Source organism: Taudactylus pleione, unplaced genomic scaffold (assembly GCF_031769625.1).
Source record: "Taudactylus pleione unplaced genomic scaffold, aTauple2 ptg000969l, whole genome shotgun sequence".
Taxonomy (NCBI): Eukaryota; Metazoa; Chordata; class Amphibia; order Anura; family Myobatrachidae; genus Taudactylus; species Taudactylus pleione.
In genome coordinates this window covers 2,764,043-2,785,629 of record NW_028285370.1, presented here as the reverse complement: position 1 = coordinate 2,785,629, position 21,587 = coordinate 2,764,043, and the positions used below count along the sequence as shown (strand labels likewise).

The window sequence follows — 21,587 nt, the reverse complement described above, 5'->3', positions numbered from 1 at the left end:
CATGAAGGATCTGCCCAGCAGGCTTTGCATTGTCATTTATTTGGGAAAAGTGCTGATACAGGAAAACGTTCCTCAGCCCGAGTCTGCTGGGAGTTACTCCCCACCCCATCTGTTTCTGCTAAAGCCGCTCTGCTTTGTCCAACCAGTAAAAGAGCCAAAGAGCTGTGGCTTTCGGCTTTCCAAGAATCCGTGCAGCGAGAAGCCCAGGAAAATCTGGCAGGTCTAACTATGTTTAGTAAATGTTTTCACTTCCTCAGCACCAGAGAAATGTTCCTTTCTGTCTGCACATTGCTGGAACTAACGTTCTTTACCTGCCTTTTATTACTTTTTATACTACCAGTCACTAACATGGGAAAGCTATACACAGCCACTGTACTTCCTTCTGCAGTCAGACCATGGCCGGTGATAGTGCGGCATGACTGCCAATGGCTCACCTACCTTCTAAGTGACTTGGAATGTTCCACCCTATCTTCTACATGACTAGCAGTGGGTCGCCTACCTTCTGTGTGACTGCCAATGGCTCACCTACTTTCTAAGTTACTGCCAATGTCTCGCCTACCTTTTTGAAGGACTGACAGTGGGTGACCTTCCTTCTGTGTGACTTCCAAACGCTCACTTACCTTCTTTGTGACTGGCAATGGCTCACCTACCTTCTGCGTGACTGGCAATGCCTCACCTACCTTCTAAGTGACTGGTAATGCCTCAGCTACCTTCTAAGTGACTACCAATGTCTCACCTACCTTTTTGAAGGACTGACAGTGGGTGACCATCCTCCTGTGTGACTGCCAATCATTCACCTACCTTCTGTGTGACTGGCAATGGCTCCCTTACCTTCTGTCACAGCCAAATTAAGCCTTCGGGGTACCTGGGGCAGGGGGCTCGCCCCAACTCCAGTGGCCCTACCCCACTAGTCAGCACCACCCCCACTTGCCATCTGGCCCGACTCATTTTCCGACCGGCCCCCCTTGTCCGACCTGTAGAATATGCACAGGACTGCATTGTGCAGCAGTGTTCTCTCCCCTGGTGGTGCAGGGGGGCCTGAGAGAGGTGGTCCCCCTTAATCCAGCTCTGCCTACTGTATCACTACCAGTGGTTCACCGACCTTCTGTGTGACTGCCAATGGCTCACCTATGTTCTTTGTGACTGCGAGTGGTTCACAAACCTGTGCTACTTCCAATGGCTCACCTAACTTCTGTATGACTGCCAATGGCTCACGTACCTTCTGTGTGACTGCCAATGGCTCACGTACCTTCTGTGTGACTTCCAATGACTCACGTACCTTCTGTGTGACTGCCAATGGCTCACGTACCTTCTGTGTGACTTCCAATGACTCACGTACCTTCTGTGTGACTGCCAATGGCTCACGTACCTTCTGTGTGACTGCCAATGGCTCACCTACCTTCTGTGTGACTGCCAACGGCTCACCTACCTTCTGTGTGACTGCCAATGGCTCACCTACCTTCTGTGTGACTTCCAATGGCTCACCTACCTTCTGTGTGACTTCCAACGGCTCACCTAACTTCTGTGTGACTTCCAATGGCTCACGTACCTTCTGTGTGATTTATTCAATTCATAGGGGGCGTGGGACTTGGGGGATGAGACAGAGCCTTCAAATTGGGACTGTAGCTTTATTTAAATCATTGGGAAATTAGCATATTCCCAAAATAATTTGATATTGTGTATACAGCATGAAATGTATTTGTTAATTCTTACAATAATTATGCCAAGGAAACTCCCCCACCTCCCCCCCCGCCCTCCATATTCCACCCCGCCCTCCATATCTAATTAGAATCAAACATCACTTTAGTGGAGAATAACTTGTAAAGTGTCCAAGTCAGAAACTGTCTATGCTGCTTTATATTTTATGCCATGTTCTGTTTTCTGCTAACATCAGCATCTGCCATCCAGTTGTGTCCACTAGGAATAATGAAATATTTGCTATAAAAACCAGGATCATAAACATCTGCATAGGCAGACAGTACATCTGTTCCCAGCCTTATTGTACAGTGTGCAGTAACTAGTTCTGCAGGAAGCCAGGAAAGCAGAGGGTGCCGTACACTCAGGAACAGCACCAGCAGAGACGCCCAGGTACACACTGATTGCCTTACATTTCCTCCACACAAGGTACATTGGATCATATAGAAATATAACCCAAAACTTTCCGCCAAATGTAAACTAAACGCCCCCGGTATTGTCATGTACCCCAGGAGCCCCCTATAGATCATCAGTGACTGACACATGACACATATAAAAGCAGCAAGTGACAGTGTTTGGAGGGGAGATGCCATCTTTCTTCTGCAGGACAGAATGGGCATTGTGTCTGAATTTATTAGAAATACCAGAGGGAATGTCTCCTGTCATGGGAACAAGGAACAATACACTGCCCAGGACGGGCATCTGGGGTACTTGATTCAGAGGTGTGGAGACATGGAAGCTGCCAAACATTCCCCATGAGTTCCGTGTCCATGTGTGACAGGATCACCTAGATTTAGGTCTACTACTCGGACCAGGCTGGGACTAGTGGTTCAGCAGCAGCTGTCTCTTGGATCCCAGATGGGGATGAGAACTGAAGTCACTTACATAGGACAAGCATTCTGTAACACTTTCGTGGAAATCTCCCTGCATACATTTACGTGGCTATACATAGAACGTGGAAATATTACACTTGTGCCCTTGAGGCTCCACTGGGGCAGAGACTGATGTGACTGGCCAAAACATTCTCTGTAAAGCGCTGCAGAATATATGTGCGCTATATAAATATCTGGTAATAAATAAATAATGAGATATCATATAAGCTATATAACAATTATTGGTGATATACCCATCAGAGCTGTACAACATCCGGCTGTTGAGTGTCAAATAATCAGATTGATTAAGAGATTGTTGCCCACTGTACAGACCCGGATTTCACCTTTTTGCCCCATGTGATGGCATATACTACTTTTGCACATTGTCGGTGACTAGTATGTACAGAGGGAGGGGGTTCTCTATCAACCAACAACTGGTTGTTATAGATGTCTCACACAGGTGCTGCTTTGCCACAGGTAACCCGTGGACTGTGCAGAAACACTGTGCCCCCAGATGTGGGAATCACTGATTGTATCCTTACTTTTTATTTAAGTCTTTCAGTCTCCAGCCCGATCTAATGCCACCTCCAAAGCCAAATCCTGACTCAGGAGAATGAAGAAAGGTCCTGGGGTGATATATATATATATATATATATATATATATATATATATATATACACACACACACACACAGTCAGGTGCATAAATATTGGGACATTGACAGAATTTTCATATTTTGACCTCTATTCACCACCACAATGGCTTTGAAATTAAACAAACAAGATGTGCTTTACCTGCAGACTTTCAGATTTAATTTGATGGTAATTACATCCAAATCAGGTGAACGGTGTAGGAATTACAACGGTTTCTATATGTGCCTCCCACTTTTTAAGGGGCCAAAAGTAATGGGACAAACTAAACAATCCTAAATCTAACTTTCACTTTTTAATACTTTGTTGCAAATCCTTTGCAGGCAATTACAGCCTGAAGTCTGGAACGCATAGACATCACCAGACGCTGGGTTTCATCCCTGGTGATGCTCTGCCAGGCCTCTACTGCAAATGTCTTCAGTTCCTGCTTGTTCTTGGGGCATTTTCCCTTCAGTTTTGTCTTCATCAAGTGAAATACCTGCTCAATCGGATTCAGGTCAGGGGATTGACTTGGCCATTGCATAACATTCCACTTTTTAGCCTTAAACTCTTTGGTTGCTTTTGCAGTATGCTTCAGGTCGTTGTCCATCTGCACTGTGAAGCGCCGTCCAATGAGTTCTGAAGCATTTGACTGAATATGAGCATATAATATTGCCCGAAACACTTCAGAAGTCATTCTGCTGCTTTTGTCAGCAGTCACATCATCAATTAAATACAAGGGAACCAGTTCCATTGGCAGCCATACATGCCCACACCATGACACTACCACCACCATGCTTCACTGATGAGGTGGTATGTTTTGGATCATGAGCAGTTCCTTTCCTTCTCCATACTCTTCCCATCACTCTGGTACAAGTTGATCTTTGTCTCATCTGTCAACAGGATGTTGTTCCAGAACTGTAATGGCTTTTTTAGATGTTGTTTGGCAAACTCTAATCTGGTCTACCTGTTTTTGAGGCTCACCAATGGTTTACATCTTGTGGTGAACCCTCTATATTCACTCTTGTGAATTCTTCTCTTGATTGTTGACTTTGACACATATACACCTACCTCCTGGAGAGTGTTCTTGATTTGACCAACTGTTGTGAAGGGGTTTTTCTTCACCAGGGAAATAATTCTTCTGTCATCCACCACAGTTGTTTTCCGTGGTCTTCCGGGTCTTTTGGTGTTGCTGAGCTCTCCGGTGCGTTCTTTCTTTTTAAGAATGTTCCAAACAGTTGATTTGGCCACACCTAATGTTTTTACTATCTCTCTGATGGGTTTCTTTTGATTTTTCAGCCTAATGATGGCTTGCTTCTCTGATAGTGACAGCTCTTTGGATCTCATATTGAGAGTCGACAGCATCTGATTCCAAATGCAAATGTCACACCTAGAATCAACTCCAGACCTTTTACCTGCTTAATTGATAATGAAATAACGAGGGAATAGCCCACACCTGTCCATGAAATAGCTTTTGAGTTGATAGTCCCATTACTTTTGGCCCCTTAAAAAGTGGGAGGCACATATATAAACCGTTGTAATTCCTACACCGTTCACCCGATTTGGATGTAATTACCCTCAAATTAAATCTGAAAGTCTGCAGTTAAAGCACATCTTGTTTGTTTCATTTCAAAACCATTGTGTTGGTGAATAGAGGCCAAAATCTGAAAATTCTGTCAATGTCCCAATATTTATGGACCTGACTGTATAAATATATATATGTGTGTCTGAGAACGCAGAACACCATCCAAATTTAATACAATCTGGCACCATCAGAAGGGCTTTTGCACTACCACTGTGTCATCCTTGTCTGAGCTCTTTATGGGGCTAAGCTTATAAATATGCTAAACGTACTTAAATGTTTTATATACAGAAGGCAAATAAGTTACAACATTCCCCGCGGAACATGTGTGGGAGGAGGATGAACCTGTCCACACCCCAAGACTACTTTGCTGAACCTGTTGCCCATTTAGTACATTACTGCTACTGCAATTGTTCATTGTGACTGGTTATGCAACCAATGTACTGTATGGTCTTTTGCATGGAAACATAGTAGTGTTTATGCATCTGGACAAGAATTGGCTGTACAAAGGGCAGATTAATGCATACTATATTAGTGTCAGGCATAGCACATATCCTATATGGAAGATATTTCTTATAATGTATCAGGATAAAACTGCCCTTGATCGAATGTTACCTTCATGTGAGAGGGGTCTCGCAGTGCTACTCTAAACTGCAATAGATAATAAATTAAATCAATCTTTAAAGAGGATCCGTGTGGAGCCATGTAACAGTTACAGTACGACTGTCACATACCTCCCAACTTTCTTCATTTGAGGGGTCTGTCCCCTGTATCAGGACTTATGTACTGATTCCAGGACAGTTATCATTATTATGACATTTAATTTATAGTGTGCCACAAGTGGTCCGCAGCACTGTACATACATCAACAGTAGGACGGTACAGGGTACACATAACATCACATTACAGTAGCCAAAACATAAACGGAGCACAAGTAACCATTAGCACCACAATTCTAAGTACACAGTACAGCTGGAAAGCAAAGTGATTAAGGGCGTAATCGGCAAAAGGTGGAACCTGTCTCCAGAAGTGATGGCGCGACTAGCAGGAGTAGAGCCACTAGAATAGACAATAGACTATGAGCGAGAGGAATTCCGGGCTAAATGGCCACTGAGTAGGTGAAGGCTGTCATTGAAGTGCTAGAGAAGAGAGCTGTGAGAACAGAAGGGAGGCGACCCTGCTGCTAAGAGCTGACATGAGGCGTGAACAGTGTCTGACTGGAGCCTGAAGGGCCCACCAGGGGAATGCAGTGATAGGGGCCCATGCTTTGTGGTGTGCTCAGTTACCACGGGGGATGAGGCCAACCCCCACAGAGGTTTGGACCGACATTAGAGACCATGCAACTGACCCTCTAATAGAGTAACAGTGTATTATTCGAGTGCACAGTCTGGAACCTGACATTAAAGCAATTGGTCAGGCCCTCAGGCAGTGGGGCCACGGGGATTTCCCCTGTTCCCCTGTGGGCCACTCCAACCCTGGGCGTGAACAGTTGGAAGATGATGTGTACACTTGGCATTAAGAGGTCATTTTTGGGGGATGAGAAGGCAGCGGCAATGATGTCCAAACATGACAATTGGAATATCATAGCGCAAGGTACACAGTCTCTGCATGTATCTTAACATATGGTAAACAAGTGTGTGTCTATATGTGTGTGTGTGTGTGTGTGTGTGTGTGTGTGATCCATAGACCGGCACTCCGCAAAACTAGTGAATAGTACTTGGGTGCCTTCCCGGAAACCAGCATGTGATCCAAATAACAGAAAATAATGTAGGTTGGCACGCCTTGGTTTTCTATATAAATCAATACATCTCCAACAAACCTAAGTGCGAATCCAACGTTTCAGATGTTCATCATATCTTTCATCAGGGATTCCTGCCGAAAGATGTAGTAAACATCTGAAATGTTATATTCACACTTAGGTGTGTTGGAGATGTATTGATTTTTATACAAAAACCGAGGAGGGCAACCCTACACTTTTTGATATATATATAATATATTATATAATGTGTGTCCGTGTGTGTGTTCTTCTGGACAGGGGTATTGAATCAGTTGTCAGCTGCATACTGTACTAGTTATTCATTAAACTTCATAATATAAAATGCAGCCATTTAGGGTATTCTGGTTGCTTCTTGTAACTTTATCCGACTCCCTATTCCAGTAGGCTTTAATTATCATCCAGCAGATATGATAGTGCTGCCACCTTGTGTACAGCTCAAGTAATCTCTTCAAAATAACACTGTGGATAGCTTCATGTATTGGAGGAAATGCACTATGCCTTGGGCTTGGAGAGTGATATAGTGCCAACCAATCAGCTCATAACTGTCAGTTTACAGGCTGTGGGGTCTATTTACTAAGCTGTGTTAGGAGATAAGGTGAATGGAGATAAGGTATCATCTCCTGTCATGTCACAGGCTGTGTTTGAAAAATGGCAGTTAGGAGCTGATTGGCTGGTACCTTATCTCCGTTCACTTTATCTCCCTACACTGCTTAGTAAATAGACCCCTCAGCTGATTAGATGGTACTAGATCACTCTCCACTTTATCACTCTCCAAGGCTTAGTGCTTTTCCCCCATTGTATAGTATCTGAGCCATTGTGTTATACTCCGAGCTCTTCCATTGATCCAGTTGTTTATTTATTAACATTTATTCATATAGCATTAACGCCTGCATATTCTGCAATGGTTTATTAAGTAGAATAGTATAGAAGGGTGTTAGTCAGAACAGAATAGGGGGTGGTACTCAGGTAGAACAAAATAGAATAGAGGGTGTTAGTCGGGTAGAACAGAATAGGGGATGGTAGTCGGGTAGAACAGAATAGGGGATGGTAGTTGGGTAGAACAGAACAGAGGGTGTTAGTCGGGTAGAACAGAATAGGGGATGGTAATCTGGTAGAACAGAATAGGGGATGGTAGTCGGGTAGAACAGAATAGGGGATGGTAGTCGGGTAGAACAGAATAGGGGATGGTAGTCGGGTAGAACAGAATAGGGGATGGTAGAACAGAAAAGAGAGAGATAGTCGACTGGGGGATGGTAGTCGGGTAGAACAGAACAGTGGGTGGTCATCTGGTAGAACATAATAGAGGGTGGTAATCTGGTAGAACAGAATAGAGGGTGGTAGTCGGGTAGAACAGAATGGGATGGTAGTCGGGTAGAACAGAATGGGATGGTAGTCGGGTAGAACAGAATAGAGGGTGGTAGTTGGGTAGAACAGAATAGAGGGTGGTAGTCGGGTAGAACTGAATAGGGGATGGTAGTCGGGTAGAACAGAATAGAGGGTGGTAGTTGGGTAGAACAGAATGGAGGGTGGTAGTCGGGTAGAACAGAATAAAGGGTGGTAGTTGGGTAGAACAGAATAAAGGGTGGTAGTTGGGTAGAACAGAATAGAGGGTGGTAATCGGGTAGAACAGAATAGAGGGTGGTAGTCGGGTAGAACAGAATAGGGGGTGGTAGTCGGGTAGAACAGAACAGAGGGTGGTAGTCGTGTAGAACAGAACAGGGGGTGGTAGTCGGGTAGAACAGAATAAAGGGTGGTAGTTGGGTAGAACAGAATAAAGGGTGGTAGTTGGGTAGAACAGAATAGAGGGTGGTAGTCGGGTAGAACAGATTAGAGGGTGGTAGTCGGGTAGAACAGATTAGAGGGTGGTAGTCGGGTAGAACAGATTAGAGGGTGGTAGTCGGGTAGAACATAATAGAGGGTGTTAGTCGGGTAGAACAGAATAGGGGATGGTAGTCGGGTAGAACAGAATAGGGGATGGTAGTTGGGTAGAGCAGAACAGAGGGTGGTAGTCGGGTAGAACAGAACAGAGGGTGGTAGTCGGGTAGAACAGAACAGAGGGTGGTAATCTGGTAGAACAGAGGGTGGTAATCTGGTAGAACAGAGGGTGGTAATGTGGTAGAACAGAATAGAGGGTGGTAGTCGGGTAGAACTGAATAAAGGGTGGTAGTCGGGTAGAACAGAATAGAGGGTGGTAATCGGGTAGAACAGAATAGAGGGTGGTAATCGGGTAGAACAGAATAGAGGGTGGTAATCGGGTAGAACAGAATAGAGGGTGGTAGTCGGGTAGAACAGAACAGAGGGTGGTAATCTGGTAGAACAGAGGGTGGTAATCTGGTAGAACAGAGGGTGGTAATCTGGTAGAACAGAGGGTGGTAATCTGGTAGAACAGAGGGTGGTAATCTGGTAGAACAGAGGGTGGTAATCGGGTAGAACAGAATAGAGGGTGGTAGTCGGGTAGAACAGAATAAAGGGTGGTAGTCGGGTAGAACAGAATAAAGGGTGGTAGTCGGGTAGAACAGAATAAAGGGTGGTAGTCGGGTAGAACAGAATAGAGGGTGGTAGTCGGGTAGAACAGAATAGAGGGTGGTAGTCGGGTAGAACAGAATAGAGGGTGGTAGTCGGGTAGAACAGAATAGAGGGTGGTAGTCGGGTAGAACAGAATAGAGGGTGGTAGTCGGGTAGAACAGAATAGAGGGTGGTAGTCGGGTAGAACAGAATAGGGGGTGGTAGTCGGGTAGAACAGAATAGGGGGTGGTAGTCGGGTAGAACAGAATAGGGGGTGGTAGTCGGGTAGAACAGAACAGAGGGTGGTAGTCGTGTAGAACAGAACGGGGTGGTAGTCAGGTAGAAAAGAACAGAGGGTGGTAGTCGGGTAGAATAGAGGGGATGGTAATCTATAGAATATAATAAAGGGGGTAGTAATAGAGTAGACTAGAGGGGTGGTTATCGGGTAGAATAAAATAAAGGGAGGGTGTTTATAGGCTAAAACAGATTTGAGCGTGGTCGAGCACAATAGATTAGGGGGCGTAATTGTTTAGAATAGAATAGGGTGGGCATAATAAGGTAAAATAGAGAGGTGATAATCGGGTGGAATAGAACAGAGGGGTGGTAATCAGGTAGAATAGAACAGAAGAGAGGTAATCCGGTAGAATAGACTAGAAGAGAGGTAATCCGGTAGAATAGAACAGAGGAGAGGTAATCAGGTAGAACATGTCACGACCAGGGCTGTGAGGGGTAGGGGTCAGTGGCACTTACCTGTCCGGACGCTTTGGCAGGGTCCTTCTGGCGGGGGTGCAGACACATGGAGGTCCGCGCTGCATGCTACAGGTGTCTGGAGGCATAGTGTCCTAGCTGCTAGTGTGAGTATTGCACACCTTGGCAGCACTGTAACACAACATGGGCGCCGCCATCTTGGATGTGGTCAGGTGACTCCTTTCGGCCAATCCAGTCAGAGCATTCCTGGGAGTCCCTTGCAACCAATCCTGCACTTCCTCCGGGTATTTAAGGGCTGATCTGCAGTCCTTTCATTGCCAGTGCAACGTTGTTCCCAGCCTAGCTGGGTGTTAGTTCTCTGAGCTCCTTGCTATTCCTTGTTCCTGCTGAGTCTCACATATATATTTCTCCAGGTTCCAGCCTCCCAGACACTCTGCATACCAGCGGTGCTACTCCCTACTACCATCCCCAGAGGGAGCCCTGCTTTAGCTATCCTGACTGTGACCCTCCTGGACGTCCCAATTACCTGTTGTGTGTATCCGTAGTCTGCTCCGGGTGTTTCTCGTCATCAGTGGGCCATCCATGAGCAACACACATCTCAGACCAGCGTCCTTTCAATATCAGACATCTGCTCCTATAAAATCTCCTGAATCCACCCCGGGTTCATCTCCACAAGAACTCAATCCTCGTGTGACAGAACAAAGGGTGGTATTCCGGTAGAACAGAGGGGTGGTATTCCGGTAGAACAGAGGGGTGGTATTCCGGTAGAACAGAGGGGTGGTAATCCGGTAGAACAGAGGGGTGGTAATCAGGTAGAACAGAGGGGTGGTAATCAGGTAGAACAGAGGGGTGGTAATCAGGTAGAACAGAGGGGTGGTAATCAGGTAGAACAGAGGGGTGGTAATCAGGTAGAACAGAGGGGTGGTAATCAGGTAGAACAGAGGGGTGGTAATCAGGTAGAACAGAGGGGTGGTAATCAGGTAGAATAGAACAGAGGGGTGGTAATCAGGTAGAATAGAACAGAGAGTGGTAATCCAGTAGAATAGAACAGAGGAGAGGTAATCAGGTAGAATAGAACAGAGGAGAGGTAATCAGGTAGAATAGAACAGAGGAGAGGTAATCAGGTAGAATAGAATAGAGGGGGAGAGTTAATAAGGTAGAATAGAATAGAGGGGGAGGGTTAATAAGGTAAATTAGGATAGAGGTAGTAATCAGTTATAATAGAATGGGTGGGGTGTTAATTAGGTAGAGTAGAATAAAGGGGTGTAATAGGGTAGACTACATTAGAGCGTGGTAATCGAGTAGAATAGGTGAGGATAATTTCATAGAATAGAGAGATGGTTATCAGGTACAATAGAATTGAGGTTAGGTAATCGGGTATTAGTAGGATAGAGATGTGGTAATCGGGGAGAGTAGAATAGGTAAGGAGGACAATTTCATAGAATAGAGAGATGGTTATCAGGTACAATAGAATTGAGGTTAGGTAATCAAGTATTAGTAAGATAGAGATGTGGTATTCGGGGAGAGTAGAATAGAGGCGTGGTAATCTGGGAGAATTGAAGGGTGATTGCCCCCTGATCAGGACTTTAGTTCTGATTCCAGCATAGATGGCATTGAGGAAGCGTTTTTAGGGAATGAAAAGGTGGTGGGGGCCTAAATGAGAGGAGAGGTAATCGGGTAGAATAAATGAGGGGGAAAGTAATCTGGTGGTAAATTGGTATAATGAATAGTGGGGAGGTAATCCGATAGAATAGAGGTGAGAGGTAATCTGGTTGATAAAACCAAAGGGTGGTAATCAGGTGCAGTAGAATAGAGGAGTGGTAATTGAATAGAATAGAGAGGGTCAGGTAGAATATAAGAGAGGTAGTTTTTAAATAGAATATTAGGATGGAATAGAATAGAGGGGTGGTAATCAGGTATAGTAGAATAGAGTTTGGTAATTGAGAAGAATAGAATAGAGTTTGGTAATTAGATAGAATAGAGGGGGGTAATTATTTAGAATAGAATAAAGGGGGTAATCAAGTAGAATAGAGGGGCGGTAATTGGGTAGAATAGAATAGAGGGGGTAATCAGGTAGAATAGAATAGAGGGGCGGTAATTGGGTAGAATAGAGGGGGTAATCAGGTAGAATATACTGGGGTGGTAATTGGATATACCAGACTGGTAACAGCCATTGATGTTTAGCTGGATTTAACATCTATCGTAAACGTGTAAAGCATTGCGTTGTTGCCCCCAGCAATGTGTGACTGTTGGGTAGTACTAGCTGTGCAGTGTTTTAAAAGTACATTATATGTGCCTTTATTTAATTACATTTATACATTACTAGCTAGGATACCCTGCGTTGCCTGGGTTGAAGACTGGACCCTGAAGTGCACCTGCAGGCTTTATTTGTTTACATTGTCCTTGCCTATAACCCCATTCCATTGATCCTGAAAAGGACCCCATTGTTTGCTAACACACATGCAAACAGTGATGTAACTACAGTGGGGGCAAGGGGTGCGGCTGCTATGGTGCCCGAGCTGCCTCTGTGGTCCGCTACTCCCCCTGCACCCAGTAACACTCACAGGGTGGGCTGGTCCAGTCAGAGCCACTGAGGGGGTCCCGGGTGTGAGCAGTGTTGATTTGGTGCCAGCTGATTACAGGCAGACATGGAGAGAGAGCACCGTCGGTTGCAAAACATTCAGCTTGTGAACTGGCAGCCAAGCAGCAGTGGCGGGTCCTGATTGACTGCTGGTCCAAGCTCCGATTTGCTAACTAGGCGCCAGATTCAAAATGCGCCGGCGCTGTCTGTCCATATCTGCCCCTGCCTGTCAGTGCTCCAGCTGTAATTAACTGGCGGCACCTGCTGACTGCTGATGGCACAGGAGGAGGCAAGAGGCTGCTGGAGGGACATGGGGAGGTGAGTTGCTGGGGGGCATAATGTGTAAGGGGCATTACTGTGTGGCATAATGTGTTATATGGGTCACTACTACTATGTGGCATAATCTGTAAAGGGCATTACTGTGTGGCATAATGTATAAGGGACATAATGTGTATAAGGGGTATTGATACCCCTAAATCTTTATACCCAAATGTCGCTATTTAGTGCTACAAGTCACATAAGAAATAATTGCTTTCCAATCCAATTGTGGTTCCAAGGCACAAAAAGTTATATTGTTCAATGAAAAGTATAACGCACTGTGATCTAGACAATTAGCGTAAAAAGCAAGTAAATACAAAAGGTACAAGCCGATACATACGCGTGCGCACTGGTCCCAGTATACAGTCGTCTATCCAGAAGCCTGTGGTCATCCAAGAAGAATGGCTATGTACTATAACCAGTACTCAGGTTATATACTTTACAGAACAAAGAAACTAGTTGACAGATTTCCATTGGGTCTTGCTCATGGACATTTTGGTACGATGCAGGTCATAGGACAGTTCATACAGCGTCACTAGGGGTATGTCCCAGTTTCTCAGATGTTGCTTTGTGTGGTTTTCCCACTGAAGAACTGGTTTACAACTAATAAAAGACACTACATACAGATATACATTCTAACCACCAATTTCCTATAATTCATAACTTGCAGACGCATGATGCGATCTCCTTGTTGATAGAACCGGAGATCTGCAAATAAACAGTGATTTAGAATGGTACCAAACATGACATGTCTACTAGCTTATGTACCTTAAATATCATATACATTACATTTCACAACATAAGTATTTGATAATAAAACCTCTAATATTAACCTTAATGCTTGGGAACCTTGTTATAAGTGATTGCATGTGTGAGAGTGAGAATATTGTGTAAATTTGCTAATATGCGTTGTGCGTCTATGTGTTTTGTGCTTATCTGCTTTGATGTACAGCGCAACTATGCGTTGTGCGCCTTGTATGTTTTATATGTATTATCTAATGTGCGTATAGGTTTTGATTGGACTTTCAACATTATGCGGTAGCAAAAGAGGCGCACGACGCTAACAATCAAATATAGCATTGTGCACAATGCTAATCGTGCTGATGACGCAAGATAGCGTCGTCGGTGGCGACACAAAATGGCATCGCCAGATATTAGTTTACACTATTTGGTCTCAGCCATTTATTTGGCTTCGACAGGGGTACTAGTGTGTCGCATAACATGAATGGGCTCTGTGCAGGGGCAAATGTATCTGTTTTTTTATCTCTGGGAGGGGGGGGGGGGCACACTTGCAATGTGGCCCACAAAGTTCTTGCATGCAAACACAGATGGCTGACTAATATATATGGACATTTTAAAAAGGATTAGCTCTAGATTTAATATGATTTGCATGAGTCATAAAGTGTGCTCAGACTGTGAGGTTAAAAGGATACTTTTGTAGCTTTCACACAGATTATTGGCAGACTGCCAATTTCTACTGGAGCCAGCTCCGGAACCTGTGTAATTTAAGAGTGTCACCATTTTTGGTGATTGTGTGACAGTGTGTGATCCTGACAAAGTTCAAACGTGGGCAAAAACCTTATCCTGGTCAAACTACACCAACCTGCCAAATTTGGTGGAGCTAGGACTAAAACTGTGGCCATGCATACAGGAGAGACAAACAGACACGCTTTCTCGCTTATTATATAGATTTTTGCCAAACGTGGTCCACATAAGGAGGTTGTTGCAGTAATCAGTGCGGGAAATAATGAGTGCATGTGCCAAATGTAATAGTTTGCGATTTGCGGGAGTCTGTGCGATTGTGGCGAGGTAGTCATTAGATTTAAAGTGGTAATATGCAGGCCAGCGCCCTGATCGCTTGGGGAATTAGGTCCAAACAATTGATGGTTTCTGCTGCCTTGAAAGGAGAAGAAAATTCCAGAAAATATCCAGCAGAATCCAAATGCAAACCATGTCCTTTCTGGCACAAGTTCCCCCAATTGAGTAAACCGTACCATTTCTTCAAAATAAATAGTTTATTCAAGTTTTGTAGTATTGCACTAATACAAAAATGTCTTGATTGGCCAAACTGCATAAACTTTGTTATGCATTTCACGAGACCGCTGTCTGCTTCTTCAGACAGTTTATGCCTAGACTCTGTACAGATTTTCAAAACATTTACTGGACCGTACACCCGGTCAAATCAGACAACGATCAGATATCGTTGTCTGATCATCCTACATGTGCTGAATGATCGTTATCGAACATCCAGCACATGCACCAACCTCCAAACCACTATAATGGCCCTCGATCAAGGGTCCCTATAGTAACCAGGCTAACCTGGTCGATATCGACCAGGTTGGCCTGCATGGACGGGCGATGGTCGATATCGACCATCCGTGCCAGTGCATCGACCATCGTTTGGTCATTGAAAGGGATAATAATCAGGACAATATAAACGATCGAACGATAAATGATATAGTTATCGTTAACATCGTCCTGATTATCTGACCATGTGTATACACCATTAGACATAAAATAGGTTTACATATAACAACAGTCACGGTTAGATGTGAGACAGACAATAAAGATATTTTCAGTGACCCTTGACCTTATGCGTTTTGCAGATCTTTATTTCAAGGCGAGTGTCGGACTCTGGAGAAACACATCGCGTTTCTGCAGGTACGTAGCCGTAGGTTATTATTATATGGAAAGTAAAATCTCTCTACTAGCCGTCCTCCATTACTTGTCATCGTTGCTTATTTGTTTTTGGCGGCAAAAATATTTGCAGGACTGAACAGTCAGCACACAAATACATGAGCACAAATGAAGCTTAATAACAAGGCACGTGTAAGAAATACAAGAGTTACACCGGTACAATGACAAGTAGCACAAAACAAGTACAGATTCTGTATGTATCAGGTGATTATAGTAGAATAACACTCACTCAAATAAGGCTATAGGATAAAACATAAGAGGTACCAGTGAGGAATGGGTATGAAATAGCGCCCCCCCAAGTGCCTAACCCTAATCCCCCCTCTAAGCGCCTAACCCTAACCACCCCCTTCCCCGCTGCCTAAACCTAAGTCCCCCGGGGCGGTGCCTAACCCTAAGTCCCCCCCGGGAGCCCTAAACCTAAACCTAACCCTCCCCCCCCCCCCGCGGCTATCCGATCGGGATGCCGGGCGCCGGTCGCCTGGCGTCGGGGAAATGCGGGCATCTACATCTAGACGCCCGGCATTTCACCCTTGCCGGGATATGACAGTCGGGAAGCCGGCTGCCGGTATTTAGGCAGTCGGCTTCCCGATTGCTTCCCACCAGTGAGGTAGAGAGAAGGGGGCAGACATGACCCATAAGATAGTGAGGGCCCTGCTCATGAGATCTTACAACCTAGCGTGACAGGACAGGTGGAGACTATGGAGCAATGATCACAGGTAGAAAGTACAAAGGGGGTAAACAGGAATGGTCTAGGAGGGAGTTATAGGTACGCTATAGGGAAGGGGTTGGTATAGGGGGGTCTTGTAGAATGTAGTGTGAGGGAGAGTCTAGTTGGGTGAGACAGGAAGAAGGAGTGCGAGAAGTCTTAGGGGGTGATTCAGTTGTTTTCGCTGCGGCTGGTAGTGCCGGGCGCCCAACGGAGCAATTTCAGTTGTTGCTCTATTAGGGCACAAACAGGCTCCAGCATTTCTGCTCCTCTCCACCTGAGGAGGCAAGCAGAGAAATGTACGATAAATTCTGGGTTTGGGCAGTGGGCACCCTAACCTGGACTTTAGACTGGTTTAACCATTTTACGAGGCTAAACTTGTTCTAATTGCCCGCAAAGAGCGCTATAATTAAAGGGCACCCAAAACAATTGAATTGCAACATTGGGCTCTCATCAATTGACATCAAATGGTGCATTAGGCAATTAGACCGTGCGCTAAAGGTCTGTCCTGGGAAAGTGCCTGGAGATGTCTCTTGCATTATTGAAGCGAGAAACACCTCCAGTGCATGCGCAGTTTGGCGGCTGGCGCATCTTGTGACGTCAGATGGCCAAAGAGGATGAGATAGAGATATATATATAATAGTATAATTGTAGTTGCCAGTCACACTCAGAGTCAGGATGCCACAACACACAGCGCCAACTGAGGTGATTATTAGCTTCCTTCTAAAGTATCCCAGCTACTGGGGAACATTGTAGCCGTCAGTCACACACACAGTCAGGATGCCATTACACACAGCGCCAACTGAGGTGATTATTAGCTTCCTTGAGGCATTTGTGGCTGAATTTCAATGTCAACGCTGGTCTATTGCTGGCATTACAAATTTACTGTCAGCTGCAGATTCTCTTCTCGAGGATCAGCTTACCTATCTGTTGTATGGCAATACTGCCCCCTGCTGGTTGTAGTGTAGAAGTGACTTATTAATATCTCTCTCTCTGTCTCTGTTTCTCTCTCTCTCTCTCTCTCTCTCTCTCTCTCTCCTTTTCTTGGGTCACAATAGGGAAGATACGTCCTGTTGCACTTCCTAATGTTATGGTTCTTAAAGTGATATTATTGATAGGACTCCGCCTTTTACTGTTACAGCAATGTCTAGAGGAAGATTATCTGGATGCGGAGGACGCACAGACGCCGCTGCCTGAACCCTCACTGACAGGTAATGTGAACAATCTCAGACATACTATACTATACTATACATTATTAATGATGAGTAATTAGCTGGTCAGTGTCCTTATGGTAACAGTAGTATGCTGGCTCCCAATGTACACAGCCTTACTTTCCTGTCTGGTTACGTGTAAGGAGCTCATGATCCCGGCTCTCCCTTCTGCTGTGGGATCTACATGGAAGATCTGTGGGGCACATCCAGAACTGAATCCATGAGGCTCTCGCTTGTGGGTGCAACCTGCTGCTACCTCCTTGCCTCCAGATCTGTAGTCCTCTCACAGCATCTGCACTCTCCAATGACCGCTGCAGCCAGATGTTCTCCCTATGGTTTCAATCAATACCCCCTGCCTGCAGAGAGTGGAGCTCATTAGTGGTGAACGCTTATGTGTCTCTTCCCCCTATTTCCCTATCATCCCTCTCTCCTTATCTTTTATTGCTCTTAGGACCTGATCCAGAGCCGCTCGCTCGCTAGGAGTGATTGTCGCCCGTCTGCACATGCGTCTAAGTCGCAGTGCGAGTGCGCAAACTAGCGTCTGCGATGTACAATCAAGAGCTCGTAGTACACAGACAGGTCGCTGCTTTGAGTGACAGATTGCGCCGTTTGTGGGTGGTAACAGGGGAGTGGTCGTGGGAATGCAGGCGTGTCAGAACGGAGTTTAATGGGCGTGCATGATTAGCAAAGTAGCGTCATCGCACACATGACTTGGTTGTTTTTTAGCCTGAACTGCTCGCAGTGCTTGGGGTAGGTTAGGTCAAGCGCTGCGAGCAGCTCCGATGGCCCTCGATGTTCACGATTGATCAGACACTTCCCGGAGATGGCGTGTGCTGCGAGTGACAGGTGGGAGGTTTTATAGTCCAGCGTACGCTAACTGCCGTCGCTCACTAAGACATAGAGGGCGTCCTTACAGCGCAAAGAGCGATCGCTTGATTTTGCATACCCGGCCCCTTTTTGCAAGCGAGCGATTGCTCTGAATCAGGTCCTTAGTGTCATACTTAGTGACACTGTAAGGGGGGTGCACGCGGTGTCTCTGTGTCAGGGACATACAGGTTAGTAGAATTATATAATAGACACAGTACATCCATTGTTTATCATTTGTAAATTAAAGTCTTTCTTGCCGCAGTAGGTATGGAAGTTAACAAGTACAGTAATGGGAATAGACTTGTGAGCTTAGTAAAATAGTGCAAAGCTGATGTTTATATTGCTGGATATCAGCTGGAGCGGTCAATCTTCAGTCAGCCAATCAGAAGTGTGTCAGTAGTCATCCTCATCATGGGGTATATTTACAGCAGCTCTCCAGCACTTGGAATACATCCCCTTACTGACAGGCGAAGCCACCATACCGCCAATCCAGTCCGAAGGAGTTCTAAGTCAGAGATGCTCGCAAATCCTGACACAGCAAGACGCCGATCTTGTGGAACAGCGTAGCGGTAGCCAACATCCTTCCCCTTCTCTACAGGAAATACCAATGATTATTTTATTCTGGGTTCTTCTTCAGAGCTGAAGGAGGTGCGGAGAACCATCGAGAGGGACCTTCAACTAGAGCAGTTGCCAGCGACTCCTTCGCAGTCATCAAAGATGGCGTCTACCAGGGTCACAAAGCCGGCGAGGTAATAGAGAGCATGTACTGCTGAGTGTTCTAGTTATTCTGCTTGTTTCTCAAAGTAAGAGGGTCACGTGTGAATAGGACCCCTGGCCCCTAATGACTAATTCCCCCTATACCGGTAACAACAGACTGAATGTTTTTATCTCTTTGTTTCAGGTTACTGGATAATGGAAGGAGATGTTCTTCGGGGAATCAGGGCTGTAGGTTGTCCCAGAAAATACCCACTTCTTTAGGCTTACATCAATACAAAGCCTCCTTGGCTCCATGTCCACCAGATTCAAAACTGAGGGCCCCTGACAAGGTGAAAATGAACAAGTTCTCTGCAGTGCTGGGGGCCCCGCGTGCTACTCTGCCCCAGTCCTTAACGAAGGGTCCTGTGAAGCCCCCAGGCCCGGAGGCTGCTCACAAACCTATGAACCTGTCTGGCTTAGAGCAGATATCCCATAACATTGACCAGGACCCATCCAGAGCCCTGACTGTCAATGCAGGTAACACATCCGTTCTGAATTTTCTGCCTGCACAGAATGGTCAGCCCAGACCGGATACAGTGTTCCTCCCTATACCACCCCCCCTGCAGAGACCGACCAACAGGAGCTCGGCGCCATCCTACCGCAGAGTAAGGACACAGCTACCTTCCTGAGCAGACACAAACGGATTACCCGACCGAGTAACACTTCTGTACCGGTGACGTTCAGGGTACAAGCCAAGCACCCACCAGCCACACCAATAACATACTATGTCATGTTGGTATACAAAATATGTATACCCTGCGCTCCAATCTGGGGTGTAGTTTAATTATCACGTGGCAATCATTTGTTGTTTATATACGGTCATGTTGTTTCATGTTAAATTATACCTGAATCTTCACAGCTGAATAGAAAGTCATTTGTCCTAGTACTCGACACAGGGAGTCTCCCCTTCTGGTGAGTGTATACGGATGGATTAGGATAACATTGTATTATGACAGAGACGTGGAGATTGTGTACACTGAAATATAGTTTCTACTTTGTCTGGCAAAGATTCTATTTATTTACTTTTTTTTTTTTTTGAAATTCACATTTAATAATCCAAATATCACCATCGAGTTTATGTTTATGCCAGGCGTATCCGGAACATGACTGCGTTAAATTGTATCTTGTTATACAACATTCCAGCAGCCTATTTTATGTTTCCCATATTGCAGAATATATTATATCACAATGCATACAACTCAATATAACCAAAGCCGAACGCTCTGACCAGAGCGCTCGCTCCGAATCAGTGCCCTCCTCCATGAAATTGGAGCGGCCTCCTGGTCTTGACGGGCTGCCGCAAGCCGTGGAGTGATTTTGGCTGTATCAGAGCCCAAATCACTCCCACTGACATCAATCGATGTCAGTGGGGCCGGCTTCAGACGGTAGGCGTTCAACATCGACAGCACACCCCCTTTGGTGCGAGACCCGGAGCGATGGAGAGCCCGTCGCTCGCCGGGTCTCGCACATGCGCACGACGGAGCTCCCTCCGTCGTGCGCATGCGCAGTGGGGGAGCATCGACCCGCTTGCGAGCGTCCTGTGCTCGCGAGCGGGTCTGAATGACCCCCTAAGTTTGCAGTCAGCACGTTAATGTACATCTGGGCCAAAAATTGTGCTGAACGCAATGCTCGAACCAGACACTGCGATCGGGAAGCGCGGGTGACAGGACATGCCGTTTGTGGGTGGTGACGATGGTCGATGGGAACGGGGGTGTGGTGCTGCGAATGCAGGTGTGCATGAGCGTCAAATCGCCATTTCAAGGGCGTGCTTAATTGAGATGCATCATCAGCATACACGTCACACGGCTGAAATAAACACAGCAGCACTCGCAGTGCTTGCGGTAGGGTAAGGTCCACCACAAGTACTGCGTATGGGTACGATGTTGGCCAATGTTACCGATTGTCTAATACACTTCCTGGAGATGACGTATGTTACTAAGAGCAAGTGGGCGTCTTGTGTCAGGCTGGTGGGCGTCTAAATACATTCCGCGATTGCACGGGAAAACATTGGGCGTGCTAAGGTTTTGCTTGCGATCGCGGGATTTGCATACTTTGGATGCGGTCTGCTGCATGCAAACGCAGCTTTGAGAACGGGTCTGAATTAGGCCCTCTAAACCAAGCCCAAAATGTGAAGTGGGATTCTAGTTACCATATGTCGTCACCACTGGAGGGCACCATGTGATAGAGGAAGAGAGAGGAAGTTGGGTAGACGTTCCAGGCATCGGTGCATCTTTGCACGGGTGCCTACAATGAGATTTAAGTTTGCAGAGCAAGATTATTGTGTAACAATAAAGGGGAAGATAAAAATATTTCTTTTCATGGTTAATAACTTGGAGAAAGAGGGTTTGGAGGAGTTTTTATTCAATTAAACTTTATTTGAAGATCATGTGTTTGTTTCATTTTTCCGTAGTTGCTAGAATGGGGATGAGCCCCAGTCTGGTTGAGTATACCTGTGTGCGACTGAAGGTGTGTACACACTGGGCGATTAAAGTGGACGACTGAACGATATCGTTATTGTTCAGTCTTCCACTTTATCATCCATTTTTAATATCAAAACGATGAACGATAACGACGACGTGCGTTCCCGCGGGTCGTTCGTCATTATCGTTCATCGAGTAAACATGCAGGCCAACCTGACAATTTCGTCAGGTTGCTGCATGTTGGGGAATGGGGGAGAGAACCCG

At 45.7% G+C, this 21,587-nt stretch overlaps 1 protein-coding gene across 3 annotated transcripts in view; it reads left to right on the top strand.

Moving 5' to 3' along the window:
• CCDC24 (coiled-coil domain containing 24) overlaps nt 1–21,251 on the top strand; it is a 44,877-nt gene extending 23,626 nt beyond the window's left edge. For all 3 annotated transcript variants that reach the window (XM_088460660.1, XM_088460659.1, XM_088460658.1), the window contains exons 6-9: nt 15,273–15,327; nt 17,211–17,280; nt 18,785–18,896; nt 19,049–21,251. In XM_088460660.1, the coding sequence (XP_088316786.1) occupies nt 15,273–15,327; nt 17,211–17,280; nt 18,785–18,896; nt 19,049–19,532 (721 nt within the window). In that variant the 3' untranslated portion in view covers nt 19,533–21,251. The remainder of the gene's footprint in view (nt 1–15,272; nt 15,328–17,210; nt 17,281–18,784; nt 18,897–19,048) is intronic.
• The last annotated feature ends 336 nt before the right edge of the window (nt 21,252–21,587 follow it).